The sequence below is a fragment of the Heliangelus exortis genome, chromosome 12 (assembly GCF_036169615.1).
Source record: "Heliangelus exortis chromosome 12, bHelExo1.hap1, whole genome shotgun sequence".
Taxonomy (NCBI): Eukaryota; Metazoa; Chordata; class Aves; order Apodiformes; family Trochilidae; genus Heliangelus; species Heliangelus exortis.
In genome coordinates, this window is record NC_092433.1 from 4,431,788 (window position 1) to 4,451,738 (window position 19,951).

Below are 19,951 nucleotides of genomic sequence, written 5' to 3' on the forward strand. Positions count from 1 at the left end.
GTCCGTGATGCACGTACACATGGCAGCCCATGAGACAGCTATCAAGCATCAGAGGAGGCAGGCAGGGTGGCAGAAGCTGTCTCCTGGGTGGTTATTTTCTGCTCTTTGGTGCTAACGTTTGCACAATGGGAAAATTTTTCAGTGAGAAATACATTTGCTACCAGAGCAATCAATATCCTTAAAAAGCGTGAGAGTCTCTGGAGGCACTGAAGCCCTCCCAAGCCTGGCTGCCAGCCCTGCCTCCACTTTGTGAGCTTCTCAAGGGACCTTTCTTAAAAATGCTACAATTTCTCAGAGAATGATAGCACATTTGATGGAGTGTTTTATCCCCTGGGGCTTCCAAATATTGCCTGCAGGATCAAGACCTTTCTCCAACACACCCCTGGCTTAACCTCATTTCTTTATGGTTAAGCCCCAAACACGGGCAGTGTCTTGTGAGTCCCCAAGCTCTTCACCCCACAGCAGCCCAGGTGCTGGATCAGCCTTTCCACCCACCTGGGAGTAGAAATGAGATAAAAATGAAAGATGGAAAAGAGTGCAATCGTTGTGGGATCAAGCAGGAGCATCTATGTTAATGCCTTGGCTTCTAATTACAATCGCTTACATTAATAGCTGCACCTCCCAGCTAATCCCTCCTACGCTTCCGATTATTGGAAAGGAGCTGGTTTACAGCCTTATGTTGAAAAATGAGACTATGGAAGCACTGGGCTTTGTAAGAAATCTTGTCTCAGCATCAGGGAGGCTGCAGCATGGCTTTCAGTCTGCCCAACAGAGCAGCCACTGTTATGCACATCTTCCAGATGTGTAGGAAAATGAAGCTGTTTTAGTCTAAATGGCAGGGGCAGAGACGAGGTTCTGCACTGTGTAGGTTGACTGAAAGCTGGGAATGATTGGGGAGTGGAAAATGAAGGGATGTATCTCTCCTTTTGCTAGGTGAATAAAACACATGCAGAGAAATCAGTCATAGAATGGTTTGGGTGGGAAGGGACCTTGAAGATCACCTATGACCAAGCCAGGGTCCACAGGACTGGAGAGCCTGGACACCCATCAGGTATGTATGGGCTTACAAGCAGATACGAGGCAGATGACCCTCCCAAGGGGTTAAAGTCCCTGTAAAGTTTAGGTACCCAACTCCTCTGCATGGCAGGATGTGGGTCCCCAGGAACCATCCCAAGAATTTCCTTAGGGAGAGCATAAAAATAAGTATAAATAAATTTTTAAAAATTAAAAAAAACAAAACCCAGAACACAAACCTATTTTTTGTGTCTGGGGCCAGCCAGTCCCTGCCCTGGGGTCCCACACAGGCACCCAGGTTCTTACCCCTCCAGAAATTAAACTGTCTCTGTGAAACATTTCCTTCTCAGGTTAAACAGCAAATGTCAACCGAAAAGTAATTTAATAATCTGTTTCCAGCCAGTTCCTGACCCCCATGTCTGAAAAATCATTCAAAAGGTGACTGTGAGGTGGCCACAGGCCACACTAATAGGTCCACCACTGAGACCAAAAATCAGCCTGGATAACACAGGAATAAAGCATCTCTCAATCTCCATTCAGTGACCTGCCCCAGCTTCAAAGACAGAGCTGCTTCAAAGAAAGAGCTTGCTTTCATGTTCTATTTTGCTTTTGCATTTATTTTTCCAGCAGAATGGTACCATCCAACTTCCAGCTCATCAGCCCAGCAAGCCGGCCAGGAGGAGGAGGAGGGAGCTGCCAGCCACCCAGCATACCTCTTGGTCCATCCAGCATTTTGGTTTTCACCATGCTGTGAGGTTTCATTTTTTGAAACAAAAGGCTGAAGCACACTGGCTGAGGTTGGCAGCACCACCACTCTGACAGGGATTGGGCTGTGTCCCTTCAGCACAGCCCCATGGCCATTTCATGGAGAAAGCCAAGGAGCACCCAGCTGGTGGGGTGCTGAGCCTCCTCTTGTCACCGTGCCACTAATGCCACTGCTTTCCAGAGGGCTTCCTCCCTTGCCCAGCAGTGTTTTCTCCAAAGCTCAGTGTACTGTGGGGAGATGGGATCTTCTAGTCCTCACCTCGCATAGCTCGCCCCAGCACATGTGTAGACAGGAACTAGGACATCCCAGCACATGGCAGGGCTGGAATACCACTACGTGCTACGTGAAACATTATTCAACCAGCACAAAACACTGCAGTGCTTGAGATGCAGTTGCCATAAAACTGTCAGGTCCTGTCAGCCCTTGGAGAAGGACACAACCTTCACTGACACGCACGTGGCTGAGGAAGGCTTGGGCTTGCTTCAGCAGGATGGTATCAACATTCCAGGAACCTGCATTGCCTGCTGGGGCTTGGCCCTGCCCTTGGGTTCAGCCAACAATGCCCACAACATGGAAGTCAACACAAGAGCCTGGCCTGAGCTAGCAAAAGAGCTGGCCCATCCCCAACACATGAACATCCAGCTGGCCATCCCATCATCACCACTGGCTTCTTTCCCAGCACGCCCACATGCTTCACCATCAGCAGCACCCCTTCTCACTCTGATTTTGTTCCATGGACCTTTACAGATGCTAAAGACTGTGGGATACAACTGCAAAATGCCACTGGGTTCTCTAGGGGAAACAATGGTGTTTTGGAAGGTGGATCAACACCAACAAAGTCAGCCTGATGTTCCCATTGCAGCTGGAAAACAGCATCTCTGCTGCAGCCCAGCCCTAAAGCTGCCTCCCCCTCAGCTCTGAAATCCAGCATTACAAAGCTAATTAAATGCTTGATTAAGTGTCCCAACATATTCCCAAGTAAAGAGCTAAAATGGCACATTGTAAAAAAAATAAAAATAACAAAGAAAGAAGAAAAGTCCAGGTTGTATAATGGCCTCTGAGTACATTAGGGTAACCTGTGCCTGCTCCCAGGGGGGCAGGAACAGAACAGTCAAATCCCCTCACCATCTCCAACAAAAAGAGCTATTTCTCTCTCTGCCCACTTCATCTTCAGATTGAATCTCTAATTTTGCGGTCCCAACAGCCCTGCCATCTGCTGCTGGTACTTGTCTGGAGACCATGCACCTCCAGTGTCAGTCCCCCCAAGTGCTGCTCAGAGCCCACTGCTCCAAAGGCCCCCTGACAACCTGACCTCCTTCACAGACTTGTTGTCTTTGTAAGAGCACTGCCCACCACAGGGAAATGTTCTCCATCTCCACCAGCAGCCACTGCTGTGGGCAGGGGAGAGATCTTGTGACAGAGGAGCCCAGGCCCCCCTCTGAGCAGCCTGCATTCAAGGGTCATTGCCCTGGACTGTCCAACCAGCCCCCTCCAACCTTGGTGAATTATTTCACCAAGCTGAGCATCACAGACATGATCGAAACAACACCACCCCTAAAGCAGAAGTATCTGTAATCCTACATAGCATGTTTGGAGGCCATCAAGTATCCCCAGCCTGGACCCCTGTGATCCCACCGCTGCCTCTTCCAGGGCAGGTATGGCAATAATCTACTGATGCTGGGTAACCCACACACTGAGGACTGCTCCTGAGTTTCTTTAGCCACTGACAGTTCAATACAAGCTGCAGCAGGAAGGAGAGTCCAGGCTGTTCCCATCCTGCTGAGAGCCCCCACAACATAACTCTTCTGCACCCCTGCTGTCCTCCAGCATCTCCCACTCTTTGCTGCAGCTGCCACACCTTAAGGATGACACCAGGGGAACCTCCTGCTTTGTCCCCATGCTAGCTGTGTGCCTGAACAAGATGTCTGCTGAGTGATGTCCCCATGAGTGGGGCTCATCTGACAGGTGATGAGGACATCTCTTGGGTTGATGCCACAGTGACACTGCCTGTATCAGCAGAGAAGCACAGGGCACCTCAAGGCATGGGGCTCTAGGGGTGCCCCACCAGTACAGCTGCCAGCTCTGCCTTGAAGAGCAAAGGCAGAAAATCCTGTGCTAAAAGCAGGTACACCAGAATTCTGTGAATGAACTGGGCTTTTTTTGCTCTCCAGCACTTATTTATAAAAATCTCACTGATATCCATAAAACGCTATGCCAGCTTTAGCTTGTCCTGCTTCCTCTCTGAGCTTCCACTTTGCCTATTTTTGCTGCCTTCACCCTTTCATGTGTACAACAGTAACTCTTTTCAAAGCTTCTCAAGGTCAACAAAGTCCCTAACAAGGCCTGTTAGGGCAGTTATTGATCTTTTCTCAGTCCTTCTCAGAGTGGCTCTGAACTGTGAAACCTCAGTCAGGAGATGGAAAGTTACTCAGGCCCTTCCCAGGTTGGTGAATTTTAATATTCATGGCACTTGACTCATGAGAATATCAAATCCTCTCACAGCGATAGCCCTGGTATGTCTGTCTCCACATCCCTGCTGCAAGGTCACTGTCCCCTCTGCCTCCTTGAGGACAGCTCAGGAGGGTTTCTGAAGGATGAGTCTGTGCCACAAAAATTTCATGAACAGAATCCCATCACCCATTAGAAGTGGATTTGCAGCACCTACCAAAATAAACACCTGCTGGGAAAAGACACCAGAGCTTAGCAGGGGACAGGAGCTGGCACCAAGGTCTAATCATGCTAAATGGGCAAAAAGAACTTCCCTAAACCATGCCTTGGCCTTCCAAGGAAACACAATGATCAGTATTGCAGAGATGAAGTTTCACTACCAATTACAGAACTAAATCGATGCCACTGCCTAATGGGTCCATATCAGTAGCACTCCCAGCCTGAACTGTGGCAGGAACTGGCAGAACCTCCCCTTCCATCAGCTCCTGTTGTTGAGGAGCCAAAGCAGCCCCTGCTCCCCATAGGCTGGCAGGCACAGCCTTGTTCCCCCCTATATAGATCACTGCCTTCTGCTGGAGCACGGGGTGGTGATTTGCTACGGGTGGCAGCAAGTGATGCTGCCACTCACAGCAGGCTCAGGCACCGCGTCCACCCTGGCAACAACCCCACCTCCAGCTCTGCTCAAGCAATACTGACACCCCTGTTTTAATCCCAAATATTTGCCCTGCTTGTGCTGTGGTGAACACTTAGGCTTTGTTCTTGCCTGTACCCATTGGCCTTCCTGGCAAGATGGCTCTCCAAGTCCTAGGGCACAGCAAATATGCTCTGGAAAACCAGCCTGGCATTGCGAAAGCATCATTCACTTCAAATGCATCTTCATTTAGAAGCACAGAAGGCAGAAATCCCTCACCTCACTCAGCCACTGTCAGCTCTCTGAATATATAGTTTGGTTTTATGAACCATTGAAAACAATCTGCAGGCACGGGCAGTGGCTTCCTCCGAGGCATTCATCAGAGGGTTCACTTGAGGCTGACATTTGTCCACTGTAATATGATTGCATCTAAGTTAGGAAAGGAATCTGGAGCTCTGGGGTTTATTAATAAAAGGAACAGGGTTCTTAAGCTAATTTTCCAAGTGGTCAGAAGCTGAGAGCAGGTCAAACAAAAAGAACCCCAGCACTAGAAGTCCTAGAAGCTCTGAAGGCACAACCAGCACAAGTCAAGAGTATGCAGAGGTAGCATCTAATGGGGTTCTGCAGAAAAGCCCACAGGAGGGGCTGTGACAGCCACAGAAACAAAGACAAGACATGGGTGGGACATTGTGGATGCTGTGCATCACCCAGCTGATGGGACTCCAGGTCACCCATCCCCACTGCCCTCACCCCCTTGAACTTGCCAGAGGAGAGCCCAGCATCGCCCAGCTCAGCAGCAGGAGATGGATTAATTACAGGGGGTTAAGCAGCACAGAAAACTCCTGAGTCACAGCGAGCTGTTAATTACCAATCCGTAAAGGGATTTGAGGGCTCGCGGCAGCGAAGCCGACTTCATCTTGTGCTGTCATATGCAGCCCTCTCAGATACGTTTATGCGACTGACCTGAATATTTACACCCCTGGGGCTAGGGTATTTAAAAAAAAAAAAAATCATTAATTTGACACAAAAATTCAGAAGAAACCCAGCAATTGCTGGGCTCTGTATCTCATGTCTCTGGCTCTCTCTTTCTCCTGTAGGAAACACCGGGGTCTAACCCATCCTTCGACGTGGCAGATTGCTCCTCCTCCCATCCCTGGAGAGAAGACCCAGCATCTCAGCAGCCAGCCAAGCCCCAGGGACCCTGCCAAGCTGTCACCACAGGACACACGATTTCATGGAAAATGGCCTCAAAGGGGTGACTGGCAACAGCTGCTCCCTGCTGCAGCAGGGGCCACAGAGCCCATCTGTCGGTACAGCCCGACCCTCTGAGCCCAACAGAAATAACAGGATTCCAATTCCTATGGAAAGATGATGCCTGCAGACTTTAAGTGCCTGTTCTCACTTACCACCTACCCACTCCATCACCATCCTCAAGCAGGCAGTTCTTTGTCACATAGAGCATCCCCCAGAAGAGGGATGTGGGGCTCTCCAGGGTGGTGAGCTGCCAGATCCCCACCATGGGCACTGCCTGCAATCTGGAGGAGGCATGTTTTCCTTAAGGCACATCTATCCTGCTTTTCCTCCTGGAAAGGGGCACCAGGGCTGCCCTGGAGCCATGCCTGGACCTAGACACCAGACCAGGGCTGGGATTTCCACACCGGGACAGTGCTGAGCTATAGGAACTCTCTTAACCCAGCTAATCCTCTTTGGCCAGGAGCTACCAGGTAATGACATTCCTGGTGAGAGCACAGACCCTTGGGAAGGGGGCAGGGAGGCTCTGCACACCAGGGCTCCAGCATGGGCTTGGGATGCTGGCTCCCACCTACAGCTTGCTGTGTGCTGAGACCTATGTGCTGACGCTAGAATGATTTTGGCACAAAACCTTTCCTCAACCCCCCCCCCCTTTTCTCTGATCCATCCTCTGGCTGCCGGCAGCAACACCCTTGCTCTGTGCACAGTCTGATCTCATGGAGCTCTTTTTCCACCTAATCGAGCTCCCTTTTTCACAGGCGTTGTGCCCTGCAGCCAAGCGCAGGATCTGCTGCGGTTGCTTCTGCAAGTAGGGCAGGCTCAGCCCCCTTCTTGGTGACAGGATCTCGGACCTGAGTGGCACAACATCAGACCCCAGGGAGCTCTTCTGCTCACGGCCCAACTTTTCCCAATGGGAGGTCTTGCAGTGAGATGAAAAGAAAGATGCAGGGCTTTCTGGAAGTTATTCAATACGATGACACACAAGGTCTTTGCAAGAAATCCATCTGAATGAGCTTGTTCCTGGGTGTAGAGACAAGGGGAGCAGCAGAAGGGGAATGTATGCCACCAAGGGCTCCAGTGTATGCTGCTCCTGCATCTTGTTGACTTGTGACATCATATCCAGGACAATGTAATACATTATCTATGTGTATAAGGCACACAATCAGGTGCCCTACAGCACTGACCGGTGAGCCCAGCCAGGGAGATGCAGTAACATGCTCAGCACAAGAAAATTGCTATAAAAAAGGATGCTTTTTATAAAGCATGAGGAAAGCAAGAAAACAAGTGTAATTTTAGACTGTAATTTAGTGGGCACCACAAATTTGTAACAGGACCCTCCTGAGGGTAAAGGTATTCACTGAGGGTCACAGCCAGGCACCCTGGGAGCAGCAGTGTTCTTCAGCAGAACTTGTCACCATTACTGTTTCAGGCTGGTTAATTAGGCAATGGGCCACCCTGACATGCTTCGTTAGTACCACGACCTGCATTGTTCATTTAGTCCTTAATAAAAAGCCCCTGGAGTCAATTGGGGTCAGTCAGGGTCACTGGGAGAGCATGGTGCAGCACAGGACAATCATGCTGCAAGCCACCACTTGCTCCCTTAGCAGCCTCTGCCATTGACAGGTAGCATTGCTGAAATCCCCAGGAAAATGGCCTGGCACTCATTTTTCCTGCAACAGAAACCTCTTCCCACCCTGTATGCCTCCAGTCTGAGGCTGTTGGGAATTTGGGAGAGCTGCAAAGCACCAGCTCTGACTTGGTGGGAACAGCACCACAAGCCAGCTCCCGGAGGAGGTGTGATGAGGTGGGAGGAAGCTCCAGGCACCTGTGCTTCTGGTACTTCACATAAACAACTTATTTAAAGCTGGGCAACGTGTATCCGGGTGAGCACGCAAGAAAAGTGGAGGTCATGCTCACTTTTGGGCTGCTTCTCTCTGCTGGTCATTCACAGCTGCCAGAGCCATGAGCCACCACAGCCCACACACTTCTCCTGGGAAGCATTACCAAAAAGCCATGCTTGTAACTGAACTCTTCAAGTGTCCACAGCTCCTAGTTCTCACCAGCATCTTCTGACCACGCTCACCAACAGGACACGGGGCCAAAGGAAAGTCATCCATGCTGGTGGATCTTACGGGAGCTTGGATGCACTACCCAGCTGCTCACAGGCAGGATGCTTTTGGAACAACCTTCACCTGGATGAGACTACGTGGGCACTCAGCCCACAGCAGTGCAAAGACAACAAGGGAACCTCATCACCCTTTTCTTCTGGTGGCTCAGCACCTACACAGCCCAGCTAGTGACTTCACAGAAAAAGAAAACACTTCTAGTATTTTCTTCTGTTAGGTTTGAGTGCACTTTGCTGAACGAAGCACCAGGGAGGAGGCGGCTCCTTGGATACCTCACCAAGCAGCTGCAGAGGGTGCAAGGGGACAACAGGGACTGGGAGCCTCCAGTTCCATCTTTAGCTCAAGAGTAGGATGGGGATGAAAATACCACGGGTAAATAATAACACATCTTTTCAGGAAAATCAGAAGGCTTAGGGGGCTGAAGATAGGGACAAAACTCTTTCCTGCTCTCTGTATTTCACTCCATTTTTTTCTCCTAGTTTTATAACAGTGATTGTCACATGACATCACCTCCCACTCCCGTTTCACCCTAATGTTGGGCATGCGTCTGACTAGTTAAGCCTTGTCACATCCCTTTTGGCCATCCATCCCCATGGCAGAAACCCACTAGAGACAGGTCATCAGGAGGCTGGCTTCCAGCAGCATGCAGTATCATGCAACATGGTTTCACCTTCACCAGCAGGCTAGTGCATCTCATGAGGTCTGACTAAGCATGCAGCTCCTCCATACCTCCTCATCCCCTTCCCTCTGGCCACATGTTCCCCTCAAGACCCATGTCAGCCACTCATGGGGACTATTCCTCAACAGCCAAGATCAATTTGGAAGTCAGTACATGCTAAAGCACAAGGATTAGTGATTGTTAGGATGTTCTTCACCCTCACTACCATCCTCAGTCCCAAGAAGCTGAGGTCTCCAGGGAAGCAGTGCTGCCAGCGTGCCTGCCAGTTCACACCTCCCACCCAGGGACACCCAGCCCCTCAACAAGTACCAGTTTCAGTATGAGCAATGCTTCCCACCAAGCTGGGACAGCCCATGCTGATAAGTTTTGCTCAGCCTAAAATCACTAGTGCCTCCCTGGCAGTGGAGATGGGCTAGTTAACAAAAAAAGCTAGTCCTGTATGGGGCTTGAAACATTATCTAGGGCTTTTTTCCCCTCCCAAGATGGTTACATGGTTTTGCTATGAAACCATAATCACATGTGGCTCACTGGGACAAAGCTGTGACTGCTTGCAGTGATGATACAACTATATTTGCAGAATTTTAAGCTCTGTTTTGCTGCAAAACTCCATCCCTTCCCTCCAAAAACCAGGCCACCTTGGCCTGTGCTCTCCCCCCTTTCTGTGACTCAGTCTGTTTGAAGCTGGTGGTGAGGACTTTGCCCAGGCTCCAGCAGTACTTTCAGAGGGTGACCATCCATCTCACCTGCAGCTCATGCTCCTCTGCACGTACCAGACCCCAGTGCAGATATCCTCATTAGTTTTCATGCAACTTCCAAGGGCAGCTTACAATCAAGGTTCTAATTCATAAAGCAATTAATGATATCAAGCCTCACTACTTCAAAGAGCGCATTCTGGTATTTAAGTGAATCTTGGAGCTTGGGACAAACCCACGTGAGCACCGGGCAAAAAGAGGATCAGACCACAGAGCAATTTGCTAGGAAGACCAAGCAAACCCTTAGCCCAACTGTGTTAACAGAACTTGCAGTATTTTCCTTTCCTCAGAATTTTTTTGTTAAGAATACTCACAGATCAAGCATTGCATTTCTTCCTCAATTCAGAAAAAAAAAATAAATCCCATAAACCAACCCATCTGTTCCGAGCCACATAATGATTCTGTGTAATGACACCAAAAAGCCCTGGAGAGATCTTGCTGTGGGTCTTTGCTCTCTGTGAAGGCACGTGGGTATCGCAGTGATCAGGAGCAGCAAGAAACCCTGAGATGGTAACACACACACAGGGGGAGTTTCCCAAGGGTGTCTGAAGTTTAGTCACAAGCTGAGGGAGCCAAGACAGAGTCCAGCCTTCAGAATCTGAAATTTAACCCCAGGTATAAATGAGCGACCCTGCAGACAAGCACTGGGGAGAGGTCACCTTTCTGTGGTACCTACAGAGAGCACCATGTTATCAGGTACAACCTGACCCCAAATTAATTCTGTAATTAATTAATGAACAGACAGATGCCAAGGGGAGTGCGTTAAAGCCTTTTCATCAACCCATCAGCTTTCTGAAGCCTGCAAACACACCGCTGCCCATGGTCATGCCAACACAGGGCCTCAGCCCAACCCAAGGGACACCTGGAACCTTCTCTTCTCACCCGGAAGGAGCAACGAGCAGAGTGTTTCACTCAAAAATGGTATTATGGACAAAGAGGTAAACCTGATGGGTTTACAACTCCATGCACATGCTGCACACCATGCCAGGAGAGCAGCTCTCCTCGACTGCAAACGTGACAGTGAACAGCAGCAGCTTCAGGAACAGGAGAAAATTACTGTGTGTAATTGAAACTGCAGGGAGGAGCCAGGCACATAAAATGTAATTATCCACTGCAGAACAGAGCCAAGATTAGCAACCCTACTTCTGGTCATTTGAAGTTCCCATTAACTTTTCCATCTGCTAATATTGGCTTTGTGTCTTACTGGCTGCAAGATGCAGAGCTTCCAAGAAGAAAGCCCTGGGCCTTCTCTCTTAAGGGTCTTGACCACCTGTAGAGGAGGGGGCAAGGATCTAGGCTTTAATGGAGGCCTTCTCCAATGGTCTGGAAGATCTCCATCCCTGGATACAGAGGTGGAAGGGGCAAAGAGAAGGCTCCAGCTCAGCCTCAGTTGTACCACTCTCCTCTCCAGGTGTTGGTGGATAGAGGTGGCTAAGATGCCTTTTTGGTGCTTGGGAAGGTGATCTGGGTGAGCATCACAACAATTTAGAGATCTCCTCAACTACACCTGGAGAGAATGGGTGGACCCTCACACCACCTCAACCTCTGTTCTCCTCTCCTTGCACTCCATGTCAGCAGCCTGCAAGACACCAGTCAATTCACATCCAAACTGTGCTGTGACATCTCCATATCCATCCCATGCTCAGGTCCCTCCCCTGCCCTGCACCCAGGCACAACAGGGCAGGACCCTCACCATCTGGAGAGGGCAGAAAACTACAACTGGACATGGTCTGCCCTTAGCTGATTTGAAATCCTCTTGCTGAGGTCCTGCCACCTTCCTGCCCCATAGCATTTTCCTAGCACAATCACCATCAGAGGATGCAGGAGCTGCAGGACATCCCTCACCAGACTCTTCCCAGGTGTGGCTGAGGTATCCATTCACAGCACCAGGAGGATGCTTGTTGGTGACTCTGGCACCTGCATGACCTATTTCTGTTTCCTCACTCTTTCCTCTGACTCCTTGGACACCTTTGGGGAGCAGCAGGCACTGCTGAGGATGTTCAACATGATAGCCACCCCTTGCTTCACTCCTTGTGTGAAACCAGCATGGAATAAACATACACATATGAAATTCCTCCAGCCCTGGGGCTTTCCACACAAGAGACCTGGCTTCAGCAGCTTTTTCAAGTCTTTTTTAACCTTCTGAAGTAAAATGCACCATCTTTTCTCCATTTTAAACAAGAAAGCACTGACTGTCAGCTCAGAAGGTGCCCACCCCACCCCTCCAGCCCCCTTACCTCCACCAGGTGAGGCGTGGGGTTGAAGCCACACATGTTGCAGACCTGCTGGTGGCAGGTTGTGCAGGTGTTGTAGTTGGGGGGCTCGCCGGAGCCCACGTTGATCTCCGCCTTGCAGAGGGGGCACGAGACCCTTGCTTTCGGCACTTCCTTTGGCTTGACACCCTGCTCTGGCTTGGTTGGCTTGGCCACCGGCGCGGCAGCAGCCCGGCCCTGCGCCCCCGGGGCTTTGGGACCAGCTTCTTTGCTGGCATCACTGAAGACAATTTTTGGAGGCACTTTGCCAGGGGACGGCTGGCTGGGAGGGGGGGCCTCTGGCTGGACAGACATAAGCGTGCTCGCCTGGGTCAGGAGGGATGCCCCGAAGCCAAAGAGCTTCCCTGTGAGCCCCTCCTGGGGCTGCTCCTGGGCTCCAGGCCCGGGGGCTGGGGCAGCAGGCTTTGCCCCCGCATCTCCTGTCATCTTTCTCTGCTCGGAGGGGGAAGGCTTGGCTTGCTGATGCTGCGGGGAGGACCTGGCCGCCTCTGAAGGTTTTGGCTGGCCTTGGCCGTGCGGTTCCCTCTGCGGTGTGGTGGGGTGAGGCTTGGGTGGCTCAGGCTGCAGGGCACGGGTGACTGGAGGAGACTTCTCTGCAGCTGGGGGCAGTGGGTGCTTGGCGGGGGAGTGGGAGGGGGATGGTGAAGGAGAGTGCAGCTGCTGCTGGCTCTTGGAGCGAGGAGCAGTGGTCATGTCCATTCCCAGCGCCCGCTGCATCTGGCAGTTCAAGCACAACCATTCCTTCACCTGCAAGACAAGGAGAGGACATGGATGGTGAGTGGCAGGCAGCCCCAGTGCACCTTCAAGCTCCCCTGAACAAACCCGAGGTAGCTAATAGGAACAAGGCATCAACCCCCAAAATACATTTTGGTACCATGTTCCTCACCAAAGCATCTTGCAGTCAGGGTGAACAGACCCCATCTGTCACAGGTACCCTTGGCATGACATGCCAGTGCAAAAGAAAGCTTTAATTAGCCTTGGTTTGCTTCCAAGGCTTCTGCTGCAAAGCTCCTGCTAGCCACAAGGCCTTGCTGCAGGCAGCCCAGTTTGTGTCTCTGCCAGAGGAGAAGGACCTTCCCCAGGGCTGCTGGCCCACCACCTCCCTGCAGCCCGTTTGAAGCAGCTCCCCAGCACCAGCAGGCTGCCCATCCTGGGGAAAAAGCCACCCTGAGATGCCTGATGCTTCACTGGGGCCAGCAGAGATGGCTTTTCTGGCATCAGTGGGGAGATTGCAATATCCCACCCCAAAACCTTGCACTGCAGCCCCTCAGGGACAGCAGGGAGCAGTTCCTGGTCCAGGATGCACCCATGCTGCTGGGCAGGCAAAGCAACGACTGGGGAGCACACCAGTGACCTTTGCACTCATCAAGATGCAAATGAAAAATATAACAGTTCCTGGCTAAGTGGTGATAAATGAAAGATCTCCCCTCCTCAAGAGATTTTCCCTGTGAGGCGCTTATGTCTGAATTAAGTAAATTAAAGAGGCTGCATGAAAGCCATGAGCATCCCCAGGATGCCCACTGGCTGTGCAAATAGCAATATACAGCACAGGCTGCAGGACCACCAGGGCTGCCTGTAAAAGACTGCTTCAAGAGAAGCAACTAAGGTGGCAAAAAGGACCAGAGCATTCCCAAAAAAAGGAGAAGCATCCAGAACAAGTGGACCCAGAGCCTGGCATGAGCCACTGGACATACAGGTCTTCCAACCTCCATGGGCCAGCATGCACCCCATGAGGGATGGATTTTCCTGCCTTTCATTTCAGGAACTGTCTCCTCATCAAGGTGTTACAGAACACCTTGGAGGCTCAGTTTAATCCCCACCGTAGAGAAATTAGGCCCTCCAAATGAGCCACATTTTATTCAGTTCCTGAAAATACTGCTTTAGTTTTTAGCATTTGTTACAGTCTTGCAGTCTCTCTTCTGACACACCAAATTCCTTGCGTTATTTTTGCTTTCACATCCCCTGGAATTTCTTCCCACTATTCTATTTCAGGAGAGCATCTCCCCAAATCCCATCAGCTTTGGGTACAGTCCCTGTCAGCTCTGATTAAGGGAAAACCAATCCTTTCTATTCAGGTTCTCTCTCCCCACAAAGTTCCCAGGATCCATGAAATGCAAATTTTCCCTCTCCACATAATCTCCTCACCCACACTTTAAGACCCATCAGCAGGATGGAAACTGGGGGAAGAGCAGATCTTCCCAGACTTGCCATTGGGGATGTTTGAATCTAGATTTTTAGGGACCACGTGGCACACTCTTGGCTTTGGATAAATGGTATTTATTGTAGCCCAGCGCAAGATTTAACTTATTTTCTGGAGAGGAAACAAACACTTCTCTGCTCACCTGCATAAACTTCCAAACACAATATTGAGGGCATTTAACTGATTGCTTGTGACTCTGTGCCAGCTTTAAAAAGCAGCAAGCATTGCTGGTGAATACTGAAGAGCTCCCAGCTCCAGCTCTGTTGGTTTTCTCCTCCCTGTGCCACAGACAGTGCCCACTCTGCCCATGGCCAAGGCTTGTGCAGCAGCATGTACTGGCCCCTGGGTCCCACGGCCATACCAGTGGCTCATGGACAAGTCCACCAGAATCATCCTGAGCTCAAGAGCTGGAGAACAAGATGGTGAAGCTTTCTGCTTCCACAATAAACCAGGCTTACATGACTGAGACAGAAAAAAGCCAGAGGGCTTCCATATGGGAAGAGAAACCATCACACTGCTCTTGATGAGATGACTTGGTGAGGAACATCTGTCCTGGGGAGCAGGAGAAAGGGGTGCAGGGAATACAGTGGGGTGCTACACAACCAGAGTGAGCATTTGTAATAGGAATTTGGTTGGGATTCTCACAAATCCTGATTGGCCTCTACAGATGCAACCAATGACATGATGTGTGGATTACACAGTTTGAAGGCAACTTAAAGGATGCTGGAGGGAAGGTAGAAAAGAGTAATGGCCAAGATGCCTTGCCAAAAGATCCTTCTCCCAAGGAAGAGGAGGATGGCAAAGCCTGGGAGTAAATCTCTGCTAACCCTACCCCTGAAAGTTTTGATTTGGTGGAGAACTGGGCAAATAAGACAAAGAAACAGAAGAAACAGTGGACTATTCAGCTGGCTTGCATCATGGTCCTCTAAATGCTCCTCTTCTTGCCTGCAGGCCCATCATGCAGGGGGAAGATGCTCAGAAAAACAGCACAGAAATAGGGGCAAGAATAGGAAAAGAATAATTTTTCCTACTGCTTCATCATCACTGCTAACAGTCTGGGTATACAGCAAAGCAAAATGTCTACTGGTGAAAAGGGAAAAACCTCAAATTATTGAAAACTGGAGTTCCAGCTCACCTTCTGGGAGTGCTGAACTCATTGTTATACTCTAAAATAAGAGGAAGAAAAGCTGTGTGCTCTTGAATAGCCTGAGACGGGCTGTTCCAAGCATGCTCATCTCCTTCACCCCAGGAAATATGACTGGTGGAAACACTCAAAATTGCAAAGAAAATGAGGATGGAGATAATAGCTCTGAACCCAAACTGATGCCTCAGTGAAGAGTGAAGGAGGCCAGAGAAGAGAAGCTGGCTGCTGCACAAAGCAAAGGCACCATTAGAAATAGAAAATCTGCAAATATCCAAGCTCAGCACACCAAGGTCAGCTGAGAAGCTGTGAAGTGCTTAAAACACAAGAAAACAAAGGAGCTTTGGGACGAAGTCTCCTGGGGAGCAGTAGGACGGATTGCTGAAGGGCATCAGGACAAAGGCCAGCCTAGAAATGACAAAGGTACATCACTGGGTGGAGAGGGGAAAGCTGTTAATGAGTGCAATGTGGCAGAAGTGCTGTCATTACTGTCAAGCATTTGGGAAGAAGCAGGATAACACTCTTTACAAGGATGAAGCACTTCCAACTTATTAGCAATGGAGAAGAACATTCAACCAGCACCAGAAGATTTAAATTGGGCAGTTCTGAATAATTTTGCATCCAAGAGATCTGAGAAAACTGCTTCTTGCTGATGCTCATTTTCAAGAGGAAATTTTAAGACGGGAAGAGTCTTCAGCTCGAACATCCAAGAAGGCTGAAGTATGGCCCAAAGGGGACAGTTAGCCAGACATCTGCCCAAGACAGAAAGACAGTGCTGGATTCATGCAGCAAAGAACTGAAGGGCTTGCATAGAGGCCAGTCAAGGTGGGTTTAGATAAAATAGGTCACAGCAAGCAAACCTGATTTGATTCTCTGCACACTGGATATTAATGATGCACAGAAGCAATATGCTTGATATCCAGAAGGTGTTTTGACCTAGCAGTGCATGAAGAGGTGACAAAAAAAGCATTATAAAATAGGAATAGTGAAGCTGCTAAACAGATTTTAGACAAATTACCTGGCTCAGCTGGGAGAGGACTCAACACTTCTGAAGTATCTTACTACAGCTGACACCAGTCACATAGGGCAGATTTTGGTAAAACAATAAACACTAACTAAGAAGAGTCTCTGCTGCCTGGGAAACTTGTGCTCACTGTGTGTGGGAAGCCTGGAGCTGGAATGAGGAGGTGGCTCAGCCTCCTCTTCCAGCACCAACAAACTCCTTCCAAAGCCCTCAATGGTTCTGCACTGATGTTTTAAGGAGATCAGTAAAGCACTGCAGGAGATACAGACCGGATCTGTAAGAGTGATTCTAGGGAGGCAGAAAATGTCTGAAGGGAGGGAATTAAAGAGGTTGATCTTTTTCGTTTTTCAAGGAGATTAAGAAGTGACTTGATTACGATATAGCAGCACATTCAGGGGAAACAATATCAGGTACTGAAAGGTTCTTAATTAGGCAGAAAACGGCATAAAAAGAACTAATGACTGGAAAAGGAAGCCAAATATATTAAGCATCACTTTTAACAGCAGATGTTTCTAACCATTACAGCAAATTATACATATGCTGTTGGGCTCAGCAGAAGACTAAGGAGGTAAAGCTTGGGTATTTTATCTGTGCCCTGATTCTGGAAGCTTTGAAAGTTTGAGCCATTCAGTCTTCACTGCCATTTGCTATGTCTGCATCCAACCCCTGAGCAGCCTTAGCCTCACACCAGTGCCCAACACACCCACCACCACCAGTCTTACCATTCCCAACAGACCCTGGTGACATCTCAGGCTACTCCTCTAATGTCCTTCTCAAATCCTGCTATCCCTAACATATGACCAGGTCTGCAATCTGCAGCCCTTGCAAGGCCACCACTTCCAGATGTGCCTCCCCCTCTGGATGCTATCCTGAAGCTGTCAGCATGGACTATTTGCAAATCCCATCAGGCATGGTAACTTCCAAATCAGCATTTCCATAAAAGAAAAAACAAAACAAAGCCAAACTTGGAGGCAGGAATAAACACACCATGTGGTGGCTGTGCCCAGGGCAGATTTAAACACCAATACCAATTGTAAAAGGGACCAGGTATAGTGGGCTAGATCCTGTCCCTCTGCAGAGGGATGCAGTACAGGAGAGGGGGGTTCTGCACCAGGAAGACACAGAGGATCAAAAAGCATCCCCCTGTGCTGCAGTTCACTGATCCCTCCAGAAGACCACTGAGAAAAGCACACAGATAAAAATGATCTGGAACGATAGAGACAGCTTGAGCTTACAATGCTTCTAAAGTTATTCTAACACCAGCTATTTTAGGAAACTGTGGAAACAGTTCGTCCCCTGGATTTGTTACCAGGAGATGCAAGGGGATGCTAGTACTGTGCAGATGGTTTTGTTCTCCTGAGGTAAGACAATACAGCTCTGAAGGTATCCTAAGTATAGAGTTCAACCTTTGTAGTCGCCAGGAAAAGCTTTAACATGAGCCAGTAAGCAAAGAGACTTCTTAATTGAACAACCAAGATACCTTCAAGCCAAAATTTAGGATTATAACGAAGAATAATTCCATCTCTGCTGAGGACAGGTTATTTTGGATCATTTAGAGGTGACCCAGCATGATCTCCTACAACACAAATGACGAAGTAGAGCATTAGATGATCATATTTAAGACTTTGGAGACTTAAAGCTGAATGGTTCCTCACTACCTTTACCAACTTCCAACACCTCACTGCCACCAAACCAGTGTGACCTTGCAAGCTACATGAGACTCTAACAAAGGAGGCTACAGGGCACTTCAGGGATACAGTTCATCTGACTTACATGATTATTTTGGGCTGGGAAGGAAGAACAGCCCCGGAGTAATCTCGAGTCAAGTATGGTCAGTCCCATCCAAGGAACTCCATTTCGAACAGGAAGGAGGAAATGAGCTTTGTTCATCTGCATCATGAATTCATTCAGGTTGGGAAAGACCTTTAAGATCATCAGATCCATCAGTTAACCCAGCACTGCCAACTTCCCACTAAACCACATCCTTAAGCACCACATCTACAAGTCTCTTAAATACTTCTGGGATTGGTGAAGTCACAACTTCCCTGGACAGTCTGTTCCAGTGCCTAATAATCTTTTCAGTGAAGAATTTTTTCCTATTATCCAATCTAAACCTCTCCTGGCACAACCTAATTTCTTCTTATCCTATTACTAGTTACTTGAGAGAAGAGACCAACCCCTGCCAGCTACACTCTCAGGTAGTTGTAAAGAGTGAAGAGGTCTCCCTTCAGCCTCCTTTTCTCCAGTCTGAACAATTCCACTGCCCTCAGCTGCTCCTTGTAAGACCTGTGCTCTAGAAGGTAGAGGTTTTTTGCACTCGTCGTCTAATGGAAAACAACAAGATGCACAGCTAGCTGAAAAACAAGAAGTCAAGTTCATAGGAAGTCAGAGGAGAAAAGAAGCACGGGTTTTCTCCAAGTTGTCCAAAATATGTATTCCATATTCTACAAAACTGGAAATTCTGAAAAAAAAAAACATGTTTGGGAAGAGCAAGACAGCAAGAGCCTACAGCAAGCTCTTGCCCTCTGAGAGCCCCAGGCAGGGACCTGCCCTGGAGCCACCTCTCATGAATCCAACCCCCAGCAGAGACATCCCAGGGACAGGGACACAGCTCCCTCCTCTGCCTTTTGCAGCCACCACCACAGCCAGAAGCAGATGCATACAAAAATAACCAAAGCTGGAATTGGATGAGGAAGGTACTGAGTTAATCGGGCTAACAGGGAGGCTCGATGCCAAGATCATTGATGGGATGAAGATGAGTCTCATTAATGGGTGCTACTGGCTTATCCTGGAGGAAAATGGCCACAGCCTGGCCCCTCCCTCGACCTGCCAGTAACCTGCCCAAGAGTGTCCTTAGGTGCCTTTGCTTCAGCAACTATGCCTGCAGATGAAGAGCCGTCACCTCATGAAATCAGCCACTCAGCCAAACATCCCCTCCTCTCCATGCCTCCCGGAGCTGCTCTGCAGGAGCTCTCTGGGGGGCATATCTCGTGTTCTACATTGTCACACTGAAACCTGCCAAAGCCATGTTGCCTGCAATTAAAGTGACATCCTGATCCAAGAGAAGCAGCAGTGCTAGAAGGCAGCCCTTGGCTAGAGAATAGAGGGAGAGCAAGCTGCAGCAGGGAGCTGGGATACTGCAGGAAAGGCAGGAGGTGGGAATGTCTGTAGGAAAGCAGGGAAAGCTCAGCAAATTCTGGAAGAGCTGCTGAGGCATGAAAAAAGCTACCACAGGGAGAAGGCTTCCCACATCATCTCAGGCTGGCTCGTGGAGTGAAGGACAAATAGGAATGTATGGCTTATTCTTAAGTTTTGGGATTGTTTTTTGCCACCTGGCAGCCCCAGGCTGGTCTGGAACAGCACAGCCTGGGTGCAGATCAGACGAGAAGCCTACAAAGCATCCCGTGGGAGGTTGCAATGTGGTACCAGCCAGGGCCTGAGCAGGGCAGGAGCAGAGAACAGCAGGAGATGAAGTCTCCTACAGCACCCCTCGAGGACCAGAAGCAGCCCAGGGTGCAGGAGCTGTCGTGTGTCCACGGCCAGGCTGCATGTCAAGACAGAACCAAAATTCACATGTGCACCCAGGTGGAGAGGAGGCGGATACAAACAGGCAGGCAGCGTGGGCTGAAGCTTCCTGGTCCAAATC

The 19,951-nt window shown here is 49.4% G+C and overlaps 1 protein-coding gene across 2 annotated transcripts in view; it reads right to left on the reverse strand.

Moving 5' to 3' along the window:
- BSN (bassoon presynaptic cytomatrix protein) overlaps positions 1-19,951 on the reverse strand; it is a 90,307-nt gene that overhangs the window by 31,883 nt on the left and 38,473 nt on the right. For both annotated transcript variants that reach the window (XM_071755569.1, XM_071755568.1), the window contains exon 3: positions 11,905-12,687. In XM_071755569.1, coding sequence (XP_071611670.1) covers positions 11,905-12,687 — 783 coding nt within the window. The remainder of the gene's footprint in view (positions 1-11,904; positions 12,688-19,951) is intronic.